Source organism: Anthonomus grandis, chromosome 9 (genome assembly GCF_022605725.1).
Source record: "Anthonomus grandis grandis chromosome 9, icAntGran1.3, whole genome shotgun sequence".
NCBI lineage: Eukaryota > Metazoa > Arthropoda > Insecta > Coleoptera > Curculionidae > Anthonomus > Anthonomus grandis.
Window position 1 is genome coordinate 22,763,273 of NC_065554.1, and position 18,631 is coordinate 22,781,903.

General features: G+C 31.8%; 1 protein-coding gene across 3 annotated transcripts; it reads left to right on the top strand.

The window, feature by feature from the left end:
• Nucleotides 1-1,684: 1,684 nt before the first annotated feature.
• On the top strand, nucleotides 1,685-16,957 carry LOC126740577 (propionyl-CoA carboxylase alpha chain, mitochondrial-like). Of its 3 annotated transcripts, none has more exons than XM_050446654.1 (10): nucleotides 1,685-1,807; nucleotides 1,873-2,028; nucleotides 6,056-6,223; nucleotides 6,278-6,525; nucleotides 10,734-10,931; nucleotides 10,983-11,164; nucleotides 11,223-11,373; nucleotides 11,425-12,063; nucleotides 16,570-16,757; nucleotides 16,812-16,957. In XM_050446654.1, exons 1-10 carry the CDS (start codon nucleotides 1,745-1,747, stop codon nucleotides 16,925-16,927), a joined length of 2,109 nt encoding a protein of 702 aa, XP_050302611.1. In that variant the 5' UTR covers nucleotides 1,685-1,744; the 3' UTR covers nucleotides 16,928-16,957. The 3 variants fall into 3 exon arrangements, with proteins under 3 accessions (XP_050302611.1, XP_050302614.1, XP_050302612.1); XM_050446655.1 differs by having other exon boundaries at nucleotides 1,696-1,807; nucleotides 1,876-2,028; XM_050446657.1 differs by lacking the exon at nucleotides 16,812-16,957 and having other exon boundaries at nucleotides 11,425-12,067; nucleotides 16,570-16,718.
• The last annotated feature ends 1,674 nt before the right edge of the window (nucleotides 16,958-18,631 follow it).

Here is an 18,631-nt window from a genome sequence, read left to right on the forward strand (position 1 = left end):
ATGAAAAGTAATATTTTAGGATGATTCAAGGCATATTAGTGAGCTGCGATGCGGTAAAATGCCAAATAATGGTCTTTTAACCCCCTTTGTGGCATCAAAACCTATCTGAGATACAGGAATTATTGATGATCGCAATGAATTAATAATTCACGTCTGTGCTTGGTTTAATTATATATGAAAAGTAATATTTAAAAATTACTCAAAGCATATTAGAACGGTGAGATGCGGTAGAATGCCAAATAATGGTCTTTTGACCCCCTTTTTGGCATGAAAACCTATCTGAGACCCAGTAATCATTGACGAACGCAATGGATTGATGGTTTCTATCTGTGATCCATTTAAATACATACGAAAAGTCACATTTTAAGATGATTCAAGGCATATTAGAGAGGTGAGATGCGATAAAATGCCAAATAATGGACTTTTGACCCCCTTTTCAGCATGAAAACCTATCTGAAATCCAGAAATCATTGACTATCGCAATGAATTGAAGGTTCCCGTCTGTGATCGGTTCAATTACATACGAAAAGAAATATCTCAAAATTATTCAAAGCATATTAGAACGGTGAGATGCGGTAGAATACCTAATAATGTCGGTGTAAAATAATCTTGGAAAATTCCTCTGGAAATGTTTACTTACCCTCGTTATAGTTATTGAGAAGATTATTATTTCTTTAAGTGTCCATAAGGTAATGTAGGTTTTCTCATTTTGGGACATACCTTGTAGATTTCCAGTACTTTTATTGGCGAGTTGTGAGGGAAAAAATCATCTATTATTATTATTATTTTTAATAAGAAACAAACTTGAAATCATCAGAAACCAAAAATGTCCAAAAAAGTTGTGGTCTGAAATCAGCCCGTATAAGTGGATTCACCTAGAAGGCATAAAAAAAAATATTTCCATTTAAAATTAATATAAATTTATGTTTTCATTTAATTATTAGTTTTATATTATCTTGCACAATACCAAAAGTTACTTACAATAAACTCCAAAGTTAAATTGCTTTGCCCAAGTACTTTATACAGCATAACCCCAATCCCCCTAAAGGCGGAAACTCACAGACCAGCAAAAAACATTCAATTTTCATGGGAAGACTTTGGAATTATAAATTCGCCGTCCGACACGTTCCGTAATGATAACCATACATTTTCAGTGAAGTAAGAGTAACGAGGGCAACCGTGAAAATCGTAAATGTGAAGGGAAGAGGTTTTTTTAGAGGGTGTACAATTGATCGCGGTTATTTACTGCAATTCTTATTTGTTTTTAACCGCTTTAGGGAGCGTCAAAATGTTACTACAAAATCAGTTGGTTTATTGACCTATCTCATAAAACTTTTATTTCAATCCAGAGTAATTACCCTAAAATCCACCTGCTATAACCTGGGTTTAAGAAAAGGCTCTTAAATGCATCTGTCCTCGGGCATTTCGCCACTAAAGTGCAGTATTTACATGAAAAGATCATTTCAAACTTTAGACTTTGTAATAAGGGTTACTTAAGTGAGAAACTTCTGCTAAATTAGGTTGAGATTTATTAAGAAATTTAAAAGGATAAATAATTTAACACAGTTTGGGTTAGATTTCAATCGTGTAAATCAAGTCAAATCGATTTCTTAATAATATGATTATGTGCTTAATGGACTTTGAGCCCCGGATTTTTATTTACTGATAAGAAGACACGAGTCATTTATTTTTAAAATTCACACAAGAGTAACACTGGGTAAAGAGGCTGATTTTTTTGTTCAATATGGTGCTTCAAAAAAATGGAATTTTTAGGACACTATTGTGTATTTGCTATGAGAGCGTACAGGTAAGTTACTTTGAAAGGTTTGAAATTGTTTATAACAATCCACTATTTTTCAAAAAAATCTTTAGCAGCGTAGTCTGAGTCTTTTGTCTCAATCTGAAGAACCAATTTTTAAAAAAGTTCTGGTGGCCAACAGGGGTGAGATCGCTTGCAGAATTATACGTTCGGCCAAACAAATGGGAATTAAGACTGTGGCAGTGTATTCTGTAGCTGATTCTCAAGCTGTAAGTAACTGAATTTTTATTTATTTTAATTAATTAATTAATAAACATAGGAATAGTTATAATATATTGTAGCGTTTTTCCCGTTCGTTAGGTTTGATTTAAAACAATCAAATATAATCAACTAATTTATTTACATACTTCACTACGAAAACACGATTACTCACGACTACTAGAAATATTTATTTTTACTGCATTTATTTACAACTATTTAAATCTTGTGCCAATATTTCGACCTTTACTTCACTGAACTAAAAACTGACTTCCATCGGTGATGCGGCTCCTTATATACTCGGCTGTTCTTGAAAATTCTCGCTAACTTTCGAGACGTCGTGCGGTGTACGATTTGTATCATTCCAGAATGACGGAGAGTCAATCCTATTAGTATAATAAAAGGTGTCATAATAATTAAGGATGTTTCATTATGTTCACGTAAATATTTTGATGATCTCACGAGCATTATCTAGTAGGTTTTTTCTGGTTTGTAATTGGTGGATTTATCAACATTTTATGATAATACTGCCTGACAAGATGAGAAATAATCTGATCTCAGAGGGACATAAATTTATTAATAATAGTTCTTAAAAAAAATTTCAGATTATATACAACTATTCAATAGACCCACGAAGATCTGGAGGCTTGAGAGCCATACCAATCCTAAAAGCACTTATTCTTACAATACTTTCAATGGACTTATTCAATATCATCAATTATGGTGATATATTTTAGATTTGATATAGTATGTCTGAGAATATTTAGTCAATATGGGAAGCTTTAGTGGAAACCCTAAGCCGATAGAATTATTTGCTCTCCTGACATATTTAAGGTACATCAAGAGTTGGTATTGAGATCACTTTTATAAAATTCATTAATGATCTCCCAGATATAGATCCTTAAGCTCAATACACTCGATAAAAGACATTTATTTATCAGGGCTTTTGGGCATTCTTGAAAGTGCTTTAGGGTGGAATAGGACAATAATGATTTGTTACGAATAAGTTTTGTTTTAAATATTCCACAAAATAATCTTAAACTGCATTGAGCTTTATTATTAAAATTTGCAAATTATTAGGCAACAATATCTTTTTAATTAGGTAGTTGATTGGCTTTTTAATATGTTGATAATTATTATCTGAGACTGTTAAAAATCCATATTACACAAACGTGTCTTCAAATATCTTTATTTGCTATATATAGAAAGACTTCTGTTTTTTTTATAAAATCATATATTTCCCATTATGCGACTTAAAACTATCAACATAATCGTAATAAACGTCATAATATAATTCTTATGCCAAACAAATGGCTACTTATCGGGTGGACATCAAATTCCATGCATTTACTTTTGTTACTTACTATCTTGATCTATTTCTACTTCATTAACTGAGTGATATTAAATGATTTAGTGAACATAATTGCAAGAACTGATTCTAATCATTCTAGAGCAACTAGCAACCTGTAGGCACTTTAGTCTCAAAAATCTCCATATCATCAGCAAAATGCTAAGACAGGTCTATAAGTTATGTGATCATCAATGCCATAAACAAATAAATTAAAAATTAGTGGTTCACAGTGGAAATATTTTTAAATTATTAAATTAGTTTGCTTATGTGTTTCCTTTTAAACCAAGATAACATAGAGCCAATTCTCAAAGATTCCAATTTTTGAAGGAGAATAATGTGCTTGATGCAGTCGAATACTTAAGAAAAGTCTATATGAGCAAAGTCAACCTGCAACGGCTGTTCCATGGCAGGTAATATATTGTACTCGTATAACACTAAATTAGAAGCAGTGCAGCTACTAAAAGTAGATATATGGGTGAATCTTGAGCTAATGGTCTATAAAAAGCAAAAAATGACCCTCTTGAGTACCTGCGATGGAACTTTTTTTAGGCACTTATTGCCATATTAAAGATCTATTTAAGTAAAATTAGAACATAATGTCAAAGGCATTTAAGCATAAGAAAACAGGGAAGTTACAAACATTTTAGGCGTGGTAACTTAGTTAGAAGAGTTAGAAGAGCATGGAACATATTAGAAGAATAAATGACCTCTTTTGACTGACTCGAAGAAGAAAATCAAACGCTTAAATGTTTTGTTCTTACAAGTTGATAGAAAAATGTATGTTTTTCAGTTAGTAAATCATGAGAAAAAGCACTTCACTACCCAGAAATGATACCGACAAAGTGGAATGGATAAGACCCTCTTAAAATAGAACATTGCACTTTTTAACATCTTTTTGATCTTACCTATTTTTTTTCTTCCTTATCAAGAGCCGAAAGAAGAGAAACTGGACAGAAATTTGACGGCTGGAAATTCACTGTTTAATATAATAAGAAAGGCCCAATTGTATCTATTGTTGAAAAATCGATGTTTTTTAGTTTTTGGTGACACTTTCCTTAGCACTAGCAATAGTACAAGTATGCCCAGAAGTTTAGTGTCAGCTGCAGATACAACTTGAATTTTTGAGCCAAATTCTACAGTAGATTTTGTTCAAAAAATTCACCTAAAGCACAAAATGCATTTTTTGATAACATTATACAATATTTTACTTATTTGCTTTGAAATCTGTGCAGCCATATAAAAGTTGTGCTTTACAACGGGATCTGAAAGGTAAATTTTGGAAAAAAAATTATGTATCCCGTGTTTCACTTTTATACCGTAGCGCCACCTAATAGTCCTGCTTTGAAACAAAAGTTAAGGTATTTGAAACTCAAAAGGAAACCTATTCAAATAAAAGAGAAATGAAGAAGTTAAAACACGTTAGGTCAAGAAACTTTTAATTCTTCTAAAGCAACTAGCAATCTGTATCTACTTATAGTCTTAAAAATTTTCACATCATTAAAAAAATTAAGTTCTAAATGAACAAATTTAAAAATTATGGTTCACAATAGAAATGATATAAAATTATCATATTAACTGCTTATGACCCTGTCAAATGCTTTAAAAAAGTCTGTGCAAAGAGATTCAACCTGTAACTACACCTCAAATAATACCGATCTAGTAGCATTGCAGCTACCAAGAGTACATAAATGTGTGAATCTTGAACTCCTGATCTACAAAGACTGCCTAGAAGAGAAATTTTTCAGACAAAATTAAAAAATAATGAAAAGATGAGTTTAAGAGTAAGGAAACTGAAGAATTTAAAGACCCTTTAGGTCTGGAACGTTCAAAAGAGCAATAAATGATAAAGAGATACAGGAACTTTAAGGATCATGCAGATGATTTTCTTTATGAAAAAGAAAAACTTTTAGACATAATGAAATTACTTCAGCTTATGATTTATTAAGTGCGTCTGTTAGATTTAATATTCAGCCAAATTGAGAAATGTCCCTGCAGAATATTCTTCCTTTATTGATTTTTTATTGTTGTAAGAAGAATAGATCAATGTGGCATCAATGGAAGGATGAAGATGCTGCTGAAAGTTCAAATAACGCTCATTACTTAGAGATTGATAATATTTCAACATTCATTTTGGGAATTTGCACTAGTACTCATGCAATTAGATAGAAGGAAAGATATCAGTAGAACCAATATGGGGCTTCAACAAGAAAAGAAGTATAAGTTATGGAATCTACCTCAATTACTCTTGATAAAAATTCTACCATGCTACGGAGACTTTTTACTTTATTTTGGATGGTACAGGTGAATAAGTCTTCAGTTAAAGTGGAATAATTAAAGCTTGAAATATAAGATATAAGAATCTCACCAAGACTTGCAAAAGTAAATGTTTAATAGTCCAACTAAATAATCAAACAATTTTGGTACTTTAGATTGAGAATATTATATGGCTCTATAGTAATCCATATTATATGTTCCTTATGATTTAAAAATACGTCTATAATTATAAAATAGAAAATGTTCGAACAACAAATCGTTAAAGAAATGCTCTTTCTCTTCCAAAACATATTTTATTCCAACAGTGAATTATTTGCAATATTACTGAAAACTGCAGAGAAAAATTATCCCTGATAATTATTAACAACTGGTTACCCAATGATATTTTCTTATATTTCTTTATGTCTTAATAGAAGCATGTAAAAATGGCTGACGAATCAGTATTCATCGGTCCTTCTCCAGCGACCGACTCATATTTAAACACAGAAAAAATCCTAAAAGCAATAGATGAAACCAACTCAGACTTTCTACATCCCGGCTACGGTTTCCTGTCAGAAAACTCTAAATTTGTTCAGACATTGGTAAGTTATTATCCCAAAATAACTAAGCAATCAAAAACCATTATCTCTTCTTAGGAGAACCATAATATAACTTATATAGGTCCTCATTCCACAATGATTTCCAAAATGGGAGACAAGCTGGAATCGAAACGGACGGCCATACAGGCTGGAGTGAACGTTATACCTGGATACGATGGCGTGATAAAGCATGTCGAAGAATGCGTTAAAATAGCCAGAGAAATCGGTTATCCAGTTATGATAAAAGCTTCTGCCGGTGGTGGGGGAAAGGGCATGCGAGTTGCTAGGAATGATCAAGAAGTCAAGTAAGCATGACTGAAATTAAAATAGAAAGAATATTTAATTTAGAAAGAATTAAAAGAAAGACTAGAGATATAATTATCTGAGAGTATATGTAATTTTTTCTGCGTTAATTATGTGGTATTTTTTTATTATGTAGGTTTCGTTTATTCTTTTGACCTTTACATCAACATTTTTTAAGGATTTTTTTTAGTTAATAATTAACGAAAATATTGAACTTAAGCAAAAAGATGTTCAAAATTATTTTCTTAGTTAAAATCGTATGCGGTATTTAAATATTTTTTATTTTTTTTAAATTTTTGTTTTTTTATTGATTTTTTTTCTTTAAAGTAGTTGTTAGTAAGTGCTGATTTATTCTTTAGTCGTATTTGTTATTCAGGCGTTTATTGGCCTACTTGATTGATATAGAGATTTTAAAAACCTTTTGGTTTTCTTTTAGGAATTAAAAATGTAACATTTTTACAGTTTCTTCCGAATCTCCATCGCTAATTAGGCAATGAAAATGGAAATTGATGCAGCCATAGCATATACTTCTATTTATTGGTAGAAATGATTCTATGCAAAAATTGTAGCCGTTTTACTCAGATGAAATTCTCTTTAGATGGTTTCTATCATAGTACAAATGGATGATCACTTTTTCTCCATATTTTGTTTGTTGCACCTCGCCCTGATTTCCTTGGTTATTTATTTACATCTCTTGTAGTCATCAAAATTCAGATTCCTAGATATGCTTAAGTGCATATTAATTATCTGGGTGGAGTTTCTTAAAAAAATAATAAAAAGGAGATTTTAGCATAAAGAAAGGGGAAGTTGAAGATACTTTAGGTCTGTAAACTATTAAAAGAGTAATGTCATATTCAATGTCTTGAAGAAAAACAATATGTTTCTACAATGACGAGGGCAGAAGCTACAAGGATCATTAAAACTATATTCTTTATAAAAAGGAAGAATTTGGATTCGTTTAATATCATTATTATATTATACTGGATAGCTTCTATTAGGATACTATATCTCAGACTTTGTCTGACCAAAGTACAACAAATCTGAGGATAGTTATAGAGCTGTCAGTATGGGAAACTTTAGTTGAAAATCTAAGCCGTTGGTTCAAATAAAATTCTAAGTATGGTTTAATTATTGCTATCAATCGATTTAGTAAATAATATTGCAATAATTGATTCTAATCTTTCAGGAGCAACTAGCACTCTGTAGGTACCTAGAGTCTTAAAAATCTTCATAATCAGCAAATATTGAAAACTAAAAATATGTGGTTTTTCAGTAATGGTTAATAAGTGTTAGTTTCTTCTTTTAATCGTATTTGTGCCCTATTATTTAAGGATTCGGCTACTTAGTCGATATAAAGAGAGAGCATATACCGGCCTAGCCAAAGAAGGTCTTGAGTGCGAGCACTTTATGAGCTTTATAAGTTAACATTTTAAAGAGCCACTTTGATATTTTGTTGTTTTAACATATTTTCTATTTTTTCAGATAAGCCTGGAATTATTTTTATTGTTAATTTTATTTACATTGGTTATAAATGTTATGCAGAAGATCATGTATTATTGGACTTTTAACTTACTTCATTTCTTGTACAAGGATTTCCTAAAAATGATAATTTAAGTTGTTCTTTTGGTCCCATAGTGAAGTTTATTAGTAAATTTTATTCACAACATTTTTTTCCACCATAACTTTAATCAATAGCATAATCACCAATATAATATTATAGATTACTGATCACTCTTTTTTATATTTTGTTGGAACTCGCTCTAATTTCCTTGTTTTTCTTAGTATTTCTTGTACTCATCAAAGCCTGGAATCATATTAATGTTTAACCAACTGGAAATCAGGTATGGGATTTCTCCAGCTTGCATTTTTTATATCTTTATATGCTTTTATATCCGAGTGAGCTTTCTTCTCTTTTCCGTTGAGTTAAGATAGTTTGAAACTGCGGCATTTAAAGAAAAAGTTACCTTTGGGTAAATCATATTTTCTCTTTTTTTTTAAGGGTATAACAATAATTTATTTATATCAAAATGAATCCATCAATCTCATTTAATCAAATAAAAAATGAAAAATGAAAAGGGTTTCAACTATACAGGGTGATTTTTAACCTATGCGCATAAACTTGGGAAATGATAGCTGATGAGTAATAATGAGTAATAATGAAAAAAAAATGTAGTAAAATATTTTTAGTTTTGGAGATATCCATATTTTTTTATAATAAAAAACGTGTATTTTTTAACGTGTTTAATTTAAACTAATTTAAAGCAACTATTCGAAGTTGTTTCCATTATTTTCGATACAGAGTGAGCTCGTCGAATCCATGAAGACGTACATGCACGGGCCAAACCAGGCTGTAGGTGAATTGCGTCACTGGCAGCGTTTATGCGATGTCGTAGCTCTTGCTCAGTATCAACTTCGTTTACATACACCATTGTTTTCATATGACCCCCCAAATAAAAGTCTAATGGATTAAGGTCAGGCGAGCGAGGGGGCCACCCAACTGGACCATCACGGCCTATCCATCGTCCGGGAAAGACACGATCTAAATGTTGTCGCACTGGTCGTGAAAAATGTGGTGAAGCAGCATCATGAAGAAACCACATGTTCTGCCTAACATTGAGATTCACATTTTCAAGGAGCACTGGTAAATTGTTGCGCAAAAATTCTAAATACCGAGCACCAGTCAAATGATTTTCCAGAATAAAAGGTCCGATAAGCATCCTGTTCAGAATTCCAGCCCATACATTTACAGAAAAACGTTGTTGAAAGTATGTTCTTCGTGTAATATGCGGATTTTCCAAAGCCCAGTAATGAGTGTTATGAAAGTTGAAAATTCCATTGCGCGTAAAATTTACCTCATCCGTAACTAAAATGTTCATGGCAAAGTTTGGGCTTAACTGCTGGTGATGTAACAACCACTCACAAAAGTGTACTCGAAGCGGCAAATCTCTTGGAAGTAGGGCTTGTACCCCTCTGCACATGAAACAGGTACAGCAACTCGTGCCTTAAAATTTGCCAACTTGTAGATTGCGATATTCCAAATCGCGCTGCAATTGTCCTAGTGCTAATTCTAGGTTTTTCTTCGATAACTTCTAAAATATCCTCCTCCAGATTTAGAATGTGCCTAGGTCTAATAGGTCCTCCATCTTGTCCAGGCCGCGGCCGCAAATTGCCAGTTTCTCTACCCCGCTGAATAACACGTAAGAAAGCCCCACGTCTCGGGTGATATCTTCGGGGAAATCTTTGGGCATACAGATCAGCTGCTGCCACTGAATTCTGATGCGTTTCTCCGTAAACCAAAACCATGTCGACAAGTTCTTCATTTGTGAAAATGTGCGCCATTACATTTGACGCTTTTATTTTGTTCGTGTGAAAATAACGATCGAAAACGATCACAGCCACCAACAAACTAAGTACTGTTAAAGATTCCAAACAACAAATTCCAAACATTATGACTTATTTACTATCAGTTATTAATAAACAAAATAAGTTCGTCTGATACACGTTCTGTTGACATTTATTTAACTTTATTTCGGAAACCAAAAATATCTTACTACATTTTTTTCTCATTATTACTCATTATTGATCTTCATCTACAATTTTCCAAGTTTATGCGCATAGGTTGAAAATCATCCTGTATACATCTTTACGGAGATCACAAAATGACGTAAATACCTAATTGGGGGTCATAAGGCTTCATTTTAATTTTCTACTCTGAAGGAATTACAGTTGATCACACAAATTACCTTTTCCAACTCTGAAGAAGCCGAAAAGTAGAAACACGTATCGGCGAATACCTTTCTAACTATTTCTTTCAATCTTGGCTAAACATATTGGATATTGACTGAAGGGCAAGTTCTCTAGCAAAGTATAGATTGAAGAGATTCAGTAGAATAACTTATGATATCTCCTGATCTAATATCTCTCGAGACTTAATTTTTGAGATTGGTCAAAATCCTTCCATTATTGAATGTTATGAATTTAGTGGGAATATGTTCAGGAGAAAACTAAAGTGAAACTTCTTAACACCGATTTGGTGTACGCACTAAGTTTAAACCACAATAATCTAATGTTCAATTGTCGCATCCGTTAGATATGTGTTAACGTGACTTCAAGCTCCTTTCTTTTTTATTCATTTTCAACTTGCTTCTCAGATTTACTATAACTTCTCTGATCTTGTTTGTTCACCTTAACTAATCAGTTATTCTTTCAGAGAAGGTTTCATTTTATCCACACAAGAAGCCAGATCCAGCTTTGGAGACACTAGAATGTTGGTGGAAAAGTTCATAGAAAACCCTAGACACATAGAAATCCAGATTTTAGGAGACAAGTTCGGAAACATCGTTTATTTAAACGAAAGAGAATGTAGCATCCAAAGGAGAAACCAAAAAGTCATTGAAGAAGCCCCTAGGTACTCCTTTAGTGAATGATAACTACTATTCTGTTTTTTCTACTCTTAAAGTGTATTTCTAGACTCGGAGACTAGAAAAGCTATGGGGCAACAGGCGGTGTCCCTTTGCCAAAAACTAAAGTATTATTCAGTGGGCACTGTTGAGTTTTTAATAGACAAAAATAAAAACTTTTACTTCCTTGAAATGAATACTAGATTGCAAGTGGAACATCCCATCACCGAGTGTATTACAGGTAAAATACTATTTGTCCCTATAGGTATAATATATAATCTAAAAGGGCTATATTACAGGTATTGATCTAATAAAAGAAATGTTTAAAGTAGCTAAAGGACAAAAGCTAACAATAAACCAAGACGACATAACAATTGATGGCTGGGCCATCGAAAGTAGGGTGTACGCTGAAGACCCTTATAAACAATTCGGTTTGCCTAGCATCGGAAGGTGTTGCTCCTCAATATGAATTTAATTTTATCATAACTACAATTTTTATAGGTTGTATAAGTATAAAGAACCCTTGCACATTCCAGGGGTTCGATGCGATAGTGGGGTAGAAGAAGGGAGTGAAATCAGCATGCACTATGACCCCTTAGTATGTAAACTAGTGACCCACGGTAAAACCCGTGAAGAAGCCATAAAAATAAGCAAACGGGCCCTCGATTCTTACGTTATCCGTGGCATCAAACATAACATTCCGCTACTCCGTGACATTTTAAGTAATAAAAAGTTCTCTGCAGGTGAAATAACTACTAATTACTTACCAGAAACTTACCCAGAAGGATTTAAAGGGATGACATTAAGTAGCTGCGACAGGTTAAAGCTCTTAGCATTCGCGGCGGCAATTTACTGCACCGCAGATCTAAGAAATCGAATTTATACCAATCTCACTCCGTTCAAATTGCATAAAAACCTCTTGAAATCATGGCAATTGCATATACAATTGGATAAAGCAGACTTTACGGTGAGCATAGAGGAAACTAATGGCCAATTTAAGGTAGAGTGTGGCGAGAAGGCGCTTTTAGTTGACAAAGGTGACATTAAGATGGCAGCACCTCTAATGGAAGTGAATATGGATGGGGAAATAAGCTTGTTTCAATTGGCATGGAAAAGCGCTAGCGGAGAGTATCATATTGTGTAGGTAGAGAGCTTTTTTTTTAATGAATTTTCTTTTTGGCTAAAAGACAGTTAAATATGTTTTTGTTTTTCAGAGAAAATGGTTTCATCTTATGATGAATTAATTCTTGTTTGATAAGAAGAATTTAAAAAGTTTCGTGTTGATCCTTAAATTGATAAACCAGTATTTGTGTTCTTTTAATTATTAAGCTTTTTCTATGATAGAAGAACTACTGAAGAACGACTATTGCAACTGACATAGACTGTTCTTCCAGAAATAAGACTTTTGAATTTTATAAGAAGTTCACTTAATTTCGGAGGGCTTTTAGGTAATGCTGGATAGTTAAGCTTAAGTGAGCCAAAATAAGTGGAATCTATAAGTAGTTAGTAATATTCTGAATTCCAAATCGAGCCCCTTAAATTCCTTAATAGATGCAACATTAAATGACTTGGATGAGATTTTTCGTTATTGATTTTTCTCATTATTTCAGTGGTTTGGTTCTATTTTTCCGGAAAAAAGTCTGTTTCATTGTGTATGTTAAAAGATGTTTCATTCTCATTTACAACTGAGCACTGAGATACATCAGTGCTGGTAATATTTTAAAAATAGTGTTCCTTTCAGCTTTCACTCTTTTAAATGATCCTTTACTAAATGTGCACAAACATAATTCTTTTCTTAATTTACCTTGCTCTTTTGCGTTCTCGAGTATAATTAGTAGTGAAAAAATTGATTTAAACTTACGATAGTTTAAATCTGATACAGCCGAGACGAACTTTAAAGACCATTTTTTTCCTCATAGTTTACCTCAACTAACATCTATTATTAATCAACATCTTTTTAAGCAAAAATTTCCAATACAGTAAAAACTTTCGAACGTTTTGCCAACCACTAAAATAAATATCCCTTCTAATTTATCTTATTTTAGGTCAATTAATATTTCTTTCAAATTTAAAAAATATTGCTTAGCAAATCATTTAGTGTTACTACTCGACCTGGCTTTAGATCACTACACAGCACTACCATTTCTCCAGCTAAAATAACTGCTGATAATCTGCTGTGATCAGAGTAATCCTGCATGCTTGCTGTTTTTTGATTTCAGTAAAGCATTTGATACAATCATAAAAACTTAGTCAAACACTCTCTGGTTAGAAACAGTGAGTGGTTTACTATTACGGAATATTCAGATTGGTCTTCTAGGTATTCTTCAGAGCCGCATTTATGACTTTTGCTCTTTTATATTTATACTGCAATTTTTCTAGCTATCTGAAACATATATATTAGCACCAAACAATTTTATAACATATCAGAATGCTCAGTTAGCGAAAACCTACATTAATCAAGATGTTGATATTATATTTAGAATGTCCTCATGTCACTACTTAGTATTAAGTTCCATAAAGGTATAAATTCTAATTTTTCAAAAATTTGCTGCGGAATTTTCACGTTCGATATGCCACAGATTCCTGCAAGAATGTAGATGTTACTTTTGATAAGGAATTTAGAAAACATGGTTATTTACAAAAGATTTTGTAAATTAAAGACTCTTAACGACAGTTGTTCGACTGTCAACTGAGTTTATATTAACGGAACTTTGTTTAGCACTCAGATTAAATGAAGACTTTTTGATTCCATTATCATGTCCTATGTGAGTTATTGTATTTTTGTTTACTGGCCAGCTCTTCTATTAGAGGATAGCATTAGTTTAAAAAGGACTTTAAAATATAAGAAAATTTGATCATGAGCTAAATATTCTCAATTTTGTTGATTTCGTTACAAAGGTAGGTCAGGTAGACGCAGTGTATACTGATTTTTCAAAAGCTTTTGATCATGTAGATCACGTTTTCTTGTTAAACAAATTATCTAAGTTTGGCTTTAGTGGATGCTTATACATATATTTCAGAACTATGGGATCAAACTTCTGGGGGTTGTTCAGTGCAACTGAAAAATCCATTTGAGTATAGGAACCCATGTCTGGAAATGCGTCACTACGGCACTACGGCCCTAAGACTTATAAGTTTTAAATTTATTCTACTAAAGGTACCCCCTTGGGAGTTGTTACTAGTGTGAAGGATCTAGGTATTATAATCAATTTTTTGTTTTATATTATGTCAGCTGTGTCCAGATCTCTACAAATGTTGGGCTTCATCAAGAGATGATTTTCAAGATATAAATTCCATAACCCTTTACTGTACTCTGGTTCGATTTTGAATATGGGTCCTGTGTATAGTCACCACATAATAACAGCGTCACACAAATCATTGAACAAGTTCAGCACAATTCCTTGAGGTATATTGCTTTTAAGAGTAATAATCCTTTACCTGTAGTTTATGAGGAATTTGAAATTGAACTACATCTTTTTAGTCTTCAGACTTATCGAATCATGATTTGACCTTCTTCTATGATGTTCTTCATTCCTATAATTCATCTCCTATCTACTTTATAAAATTGAACTTCATGTTTCTGGTTGTTTGACCAGACAAGCAGCTTGTAGTTCTGCCAGATGTAGTTCTTTTTCTTAGAGTCAGCAAATTGGCTAACCGCTACTTATCAAGTTGACTAACTGGCTAGCTCAGCTAGACTATTTTATTGATAGAAATTAGTTTTTGAGTTAGTTAAAGTGTGATATAGGGTTCCTATTAAGCTTTATTGAGCTTTTTGCCTATTGTTGCTGCTTAGATTGTCTTTTGAGTGTCTTAAACACTGAATTAAAATGTAATTTTTATACTCCTTGGGTTACTATTATTATGAAATATTATTTTTATCTTATTACTCTGTATTGGGCTTACTATCCATTGATGAATGAATAAATAAATAAATATTCATGATAGAAACACTTGTTATTGTACCAGGTTTATTATTCCAAAATATGAAACTTTCCATTTTGAACATTCATTCAAATATAACGGGCCAAGTGCTATATTTTTTTACCCAGTATTTTAAAAGAGTGCTTATTACTGGTTAAGAGTAGGTTTAATCTATACCTCACCACTCATTTGTATAAGCCCTCTTAGCTGCACTTACTAAGTCAATTAAATACAGTTACATACATAATAGTTTTTTATTATTATTTATTCTCAGTAGTTTTAACATATTTTTTTTAAAAAAGAGTAAATGAGTGGTCTAAAATACAAAAAGAAAAAGAAAAACTTGAAAAAAGTAATAAAGGAAAAATAAATTAAAAAAAGAGATCAAAAGGGAACTGAATGCCTTATAATATTATTTGAAATGCCTTATAGAATTAGGAAAACTGCAAGGAAACTCTAAAATTAGTACGAGATTACTTTAAATAATTGAAAAATATTATCCATGTATATAATTGGATTAGGTGAAGAGATACTTAAATATAAATTTACTGGACAAGTTTGTATTTACAGAAATCTATCATAGACACGTCAATAAATTAGAAAAAGGTTTCCACTTCCCTGGAACTAGACAGGAAAAATAGTTATAATAAAATTAGAAGAGTAAAAAAAGGAACGGAAAACATTAGGGAATTAATTGAACTTTTTGAAACATTTTCAAAAAAAATGAATTTTTTTAGTTTGGAGTTAAAAGGCAAAATTGGAAAAAATATACTTAGGAAATAATTGGACTGGAATTGAACAATTATTAATTGCTTCTAAATGCGTGAAGGGATGTCAAATTAATTTTTTTAAATTAATTACCTGCCTAAAAGAATTGAAAAGTTACATCATTTATTTAAAAAAATTGAGAAAATATCTCACATAAAAAACTTAAGGAAATACTTTTAAATGGTTAAAAAAGGTCAATACTCATCACATGCATACATGTACATACATATGTCTTTAGTAGTCAACCTGAAAATAAAACTGGACTACTTGATTGCATGAAAACTTAATTCAGCTGTAGAAACATATGAACAGAGAGTAAAAAAATATAAAAAGGAGTAAGAATAGATGAAATAAAAGAAAAGAAAATGAAAACCTAGAAGATTATTTCCAATATACGAGGACTCAGTTGCCTAATAAGAAAAAATTACCTTAGAGTAACAAAGCAAAGTTGGAAAGAAAAATAATAAAGGATTTATTTAAAAAAAAACGTGTTTAAAAAAAAGACGTCAATGGCCTGAAAACTTCTTTGAATATCTGCTTGATGAGAATACGTAGAACAAAAAGAGTAATGAAAAATAAAAGAAGAAAAATAAAGGGACCAGAAAAAATAAAAATAAAAAATTCAGCTGACTAATAATTTGACTAAAAAAAGAGTCAGAAAATAGCTTTAATTACTTTAAAAAATTAATTTTTTTCCTAGTTGATCTGAAATATGAATAATCTTAATGAAAATTGTTGATTGAAAATTAGAACTATACTGCGTATGTGTAATATTTTATTTGGCACTTTTCTACATTATATGAATGTTTAATCAAAATATGAATAATAATTTTATTTTTAATTTTTTTCAATTCCTACTATAATATTCTCATAATTCAGGCATATCAATAAATTACTTGATTTTTTAATCTTTTTAACCCTATGTTTTCAAACACTATTCCATTGTATTTTCAGATATCATGGAAACAATTATAAAGTAAAAATTTTAACAAAAAAAGCAGCCACTTATCTGGACTTGATGCCAAAAAAACAAGAGATTAAGAAGTTGAATGAAGTGAAAGCTCCAATGTCAGGACTGGTTAAATCGGTTTTATGTTCAGTTGGAGACATGGTAAATGAAAGCCAAGAACTCCTTGTCATTGGTAAACATTTGTACAGAGTTAAATTCAAGAATATTACTAAACAATTAATTTTAGAGGCAATGAAGATGCAAAATTTTATGCTGGCAAAGTCAAATGGTGTAGTAAAAACTCTCAAAGTCAAAGTGGGTGATACAGTAACAAGTGGAGATGTTTTAATTAATTTGGAGTAAAATGTCTAAAAATACAATCTCTAATGTTTATTCATTTTATTGCTCCCAAAAGATGACGACCTCAGATACAGTTTTTTCTTAACAATAATGATACACCCAACCATTACTCATCTACTATCACCGATCAAATCAAGAAATACGATGCTTCGCATCGCCTACGATTTCTTTTTCATTCCGCATCGTGATTTAAATACAATTTGTAATAATTACTAGTTACGAGACATTGATTATACCTTCACAATGATGTATTGCTGTTATTACATACCGTGTTACCCCACTAGACAAAAAAAACACCATAAAGAATCGATGTTAGTTGACAGTGGCATAATTTGTGAGTGTTAATTTCTACGAGGGAAACCATCAGTTTTAAATAATGAAAACCGGGTTCACAATCTCGCAAAACTAAGTAGAATGAAATGGAGTTTGTACACGCTTAAGTACACCGATCATTCACCCACAAAGAACAATATTTGAGAGCGGACAGAAATTTATAATTCCCGACACATCTGGGCAAAGATAATTGAAAGCGGGCCCTTTTGTCAAATCGCTTTGTACAAGAATTGTACCAATTTGACGCGAATAACCCCAAAATGGGCAAGGGACCTACTATACCCTTGTTATTTCTGCATATTGTATGTCACATCTATGGTAAGGGGAGCATATTTTTTGATTGGTCACGTTCTTGTTTAGGGGTGTTAATGACCTTTGGTCAGCCTTGTATAGTATATTGTTAGTTTCTTTGAACAAGGAATCAGAATAAAGTCTCTAATCAGAAGTTTATGTAAAAAGCGATTATTGAGCTGTATCTATTAATTGAAATATTCTTGAAATGGAATTAATAAGATTAGTAAAAATTTAAAAAAAAAATAATATTAGGCGATCCTCAACAAACCTCATTTTGAACCTACTGACTCGTCAATCTAAATCATTTTAAACTAAAAAGTAGTGAGTTATTATGTAGACCTTTCTTGTTAGCAACTTAGTACAGTCTAACAATATGTATAATAGAGTGGTTACTGAGTTAATCTTCTTAATTCTGGAGAGTTACTCTGCCAACAACCTGATGGTCATTGTCATTAAACTTAGGGAATAGTGGGTAGCTATAATTTCTTCATGGCTTTTGCTTTTTAGTTTACAAGAGAGATGCTTTCTTTATCGCCTTTCAATATATCATACAGATTTGTAGGCTTGTTATGCAACAAATCTACATATGCAATTAACCAGTACAACAGGTAATAAAATGCAAAAAACAACGACTGCTTCCAGGAAATAATAATTAGAATATAAAGCAAGAGCAGCGTTTATGAAATTGAAAAAAATATTCTTTACAAGAAATGTCATTTCGGCTTTGAAAATCAGATTGCTTAGATACTATGTGCTGTCTGTGTGGCATGGAGGCATGAACAATTAAGAAAGAAGATATTAGAAGACTAGAGGCTTTCGAATACTGGATATACCAGAAAATACTAAAAATTTGCTGGATAGAACGAATAAAAAATATTAAAAAATATTAAAAAAAAATGTCTGACATAAAAAACGGAAATGATAGTATCTGGGACATTTTATTAGGGGAAAAGATGCACGGAAGAAGAAGTGTCGCAAGAAGATGCCACCTACAGAAGAAGGAGAACGTATAATATCCTCGGATAGTATTGTCATGTCTTGCAGTTTTCCATTTTCGTTGTTGTGAGTGTGGACTTTAGT

Excerpts from the sequence above, each read along its gene's own strand:
- LOC126740577 (XM_050446654.1), top strand. The coding sequence starts at position 1,745 with ATGGTGCTTCAAAAAAATGGAATTTTTAGGACACTATTGTGTATTTGC. Across the intron at positions 11,165-11,222 it reads CATCACCGAGTGTATTACAG|GTATTGATCTAATAAAAGAA; the intron begins GTAAAATACTAT and ends GCTATATTACAG. Across the intron at positions 16,758-16,811 it reads CCAAGAACTCCTTGTCATTG|AGGCAATGAAGATGCAAAAT; the intron begins GTAAACATTTGT and ends AATTAATTTTAG.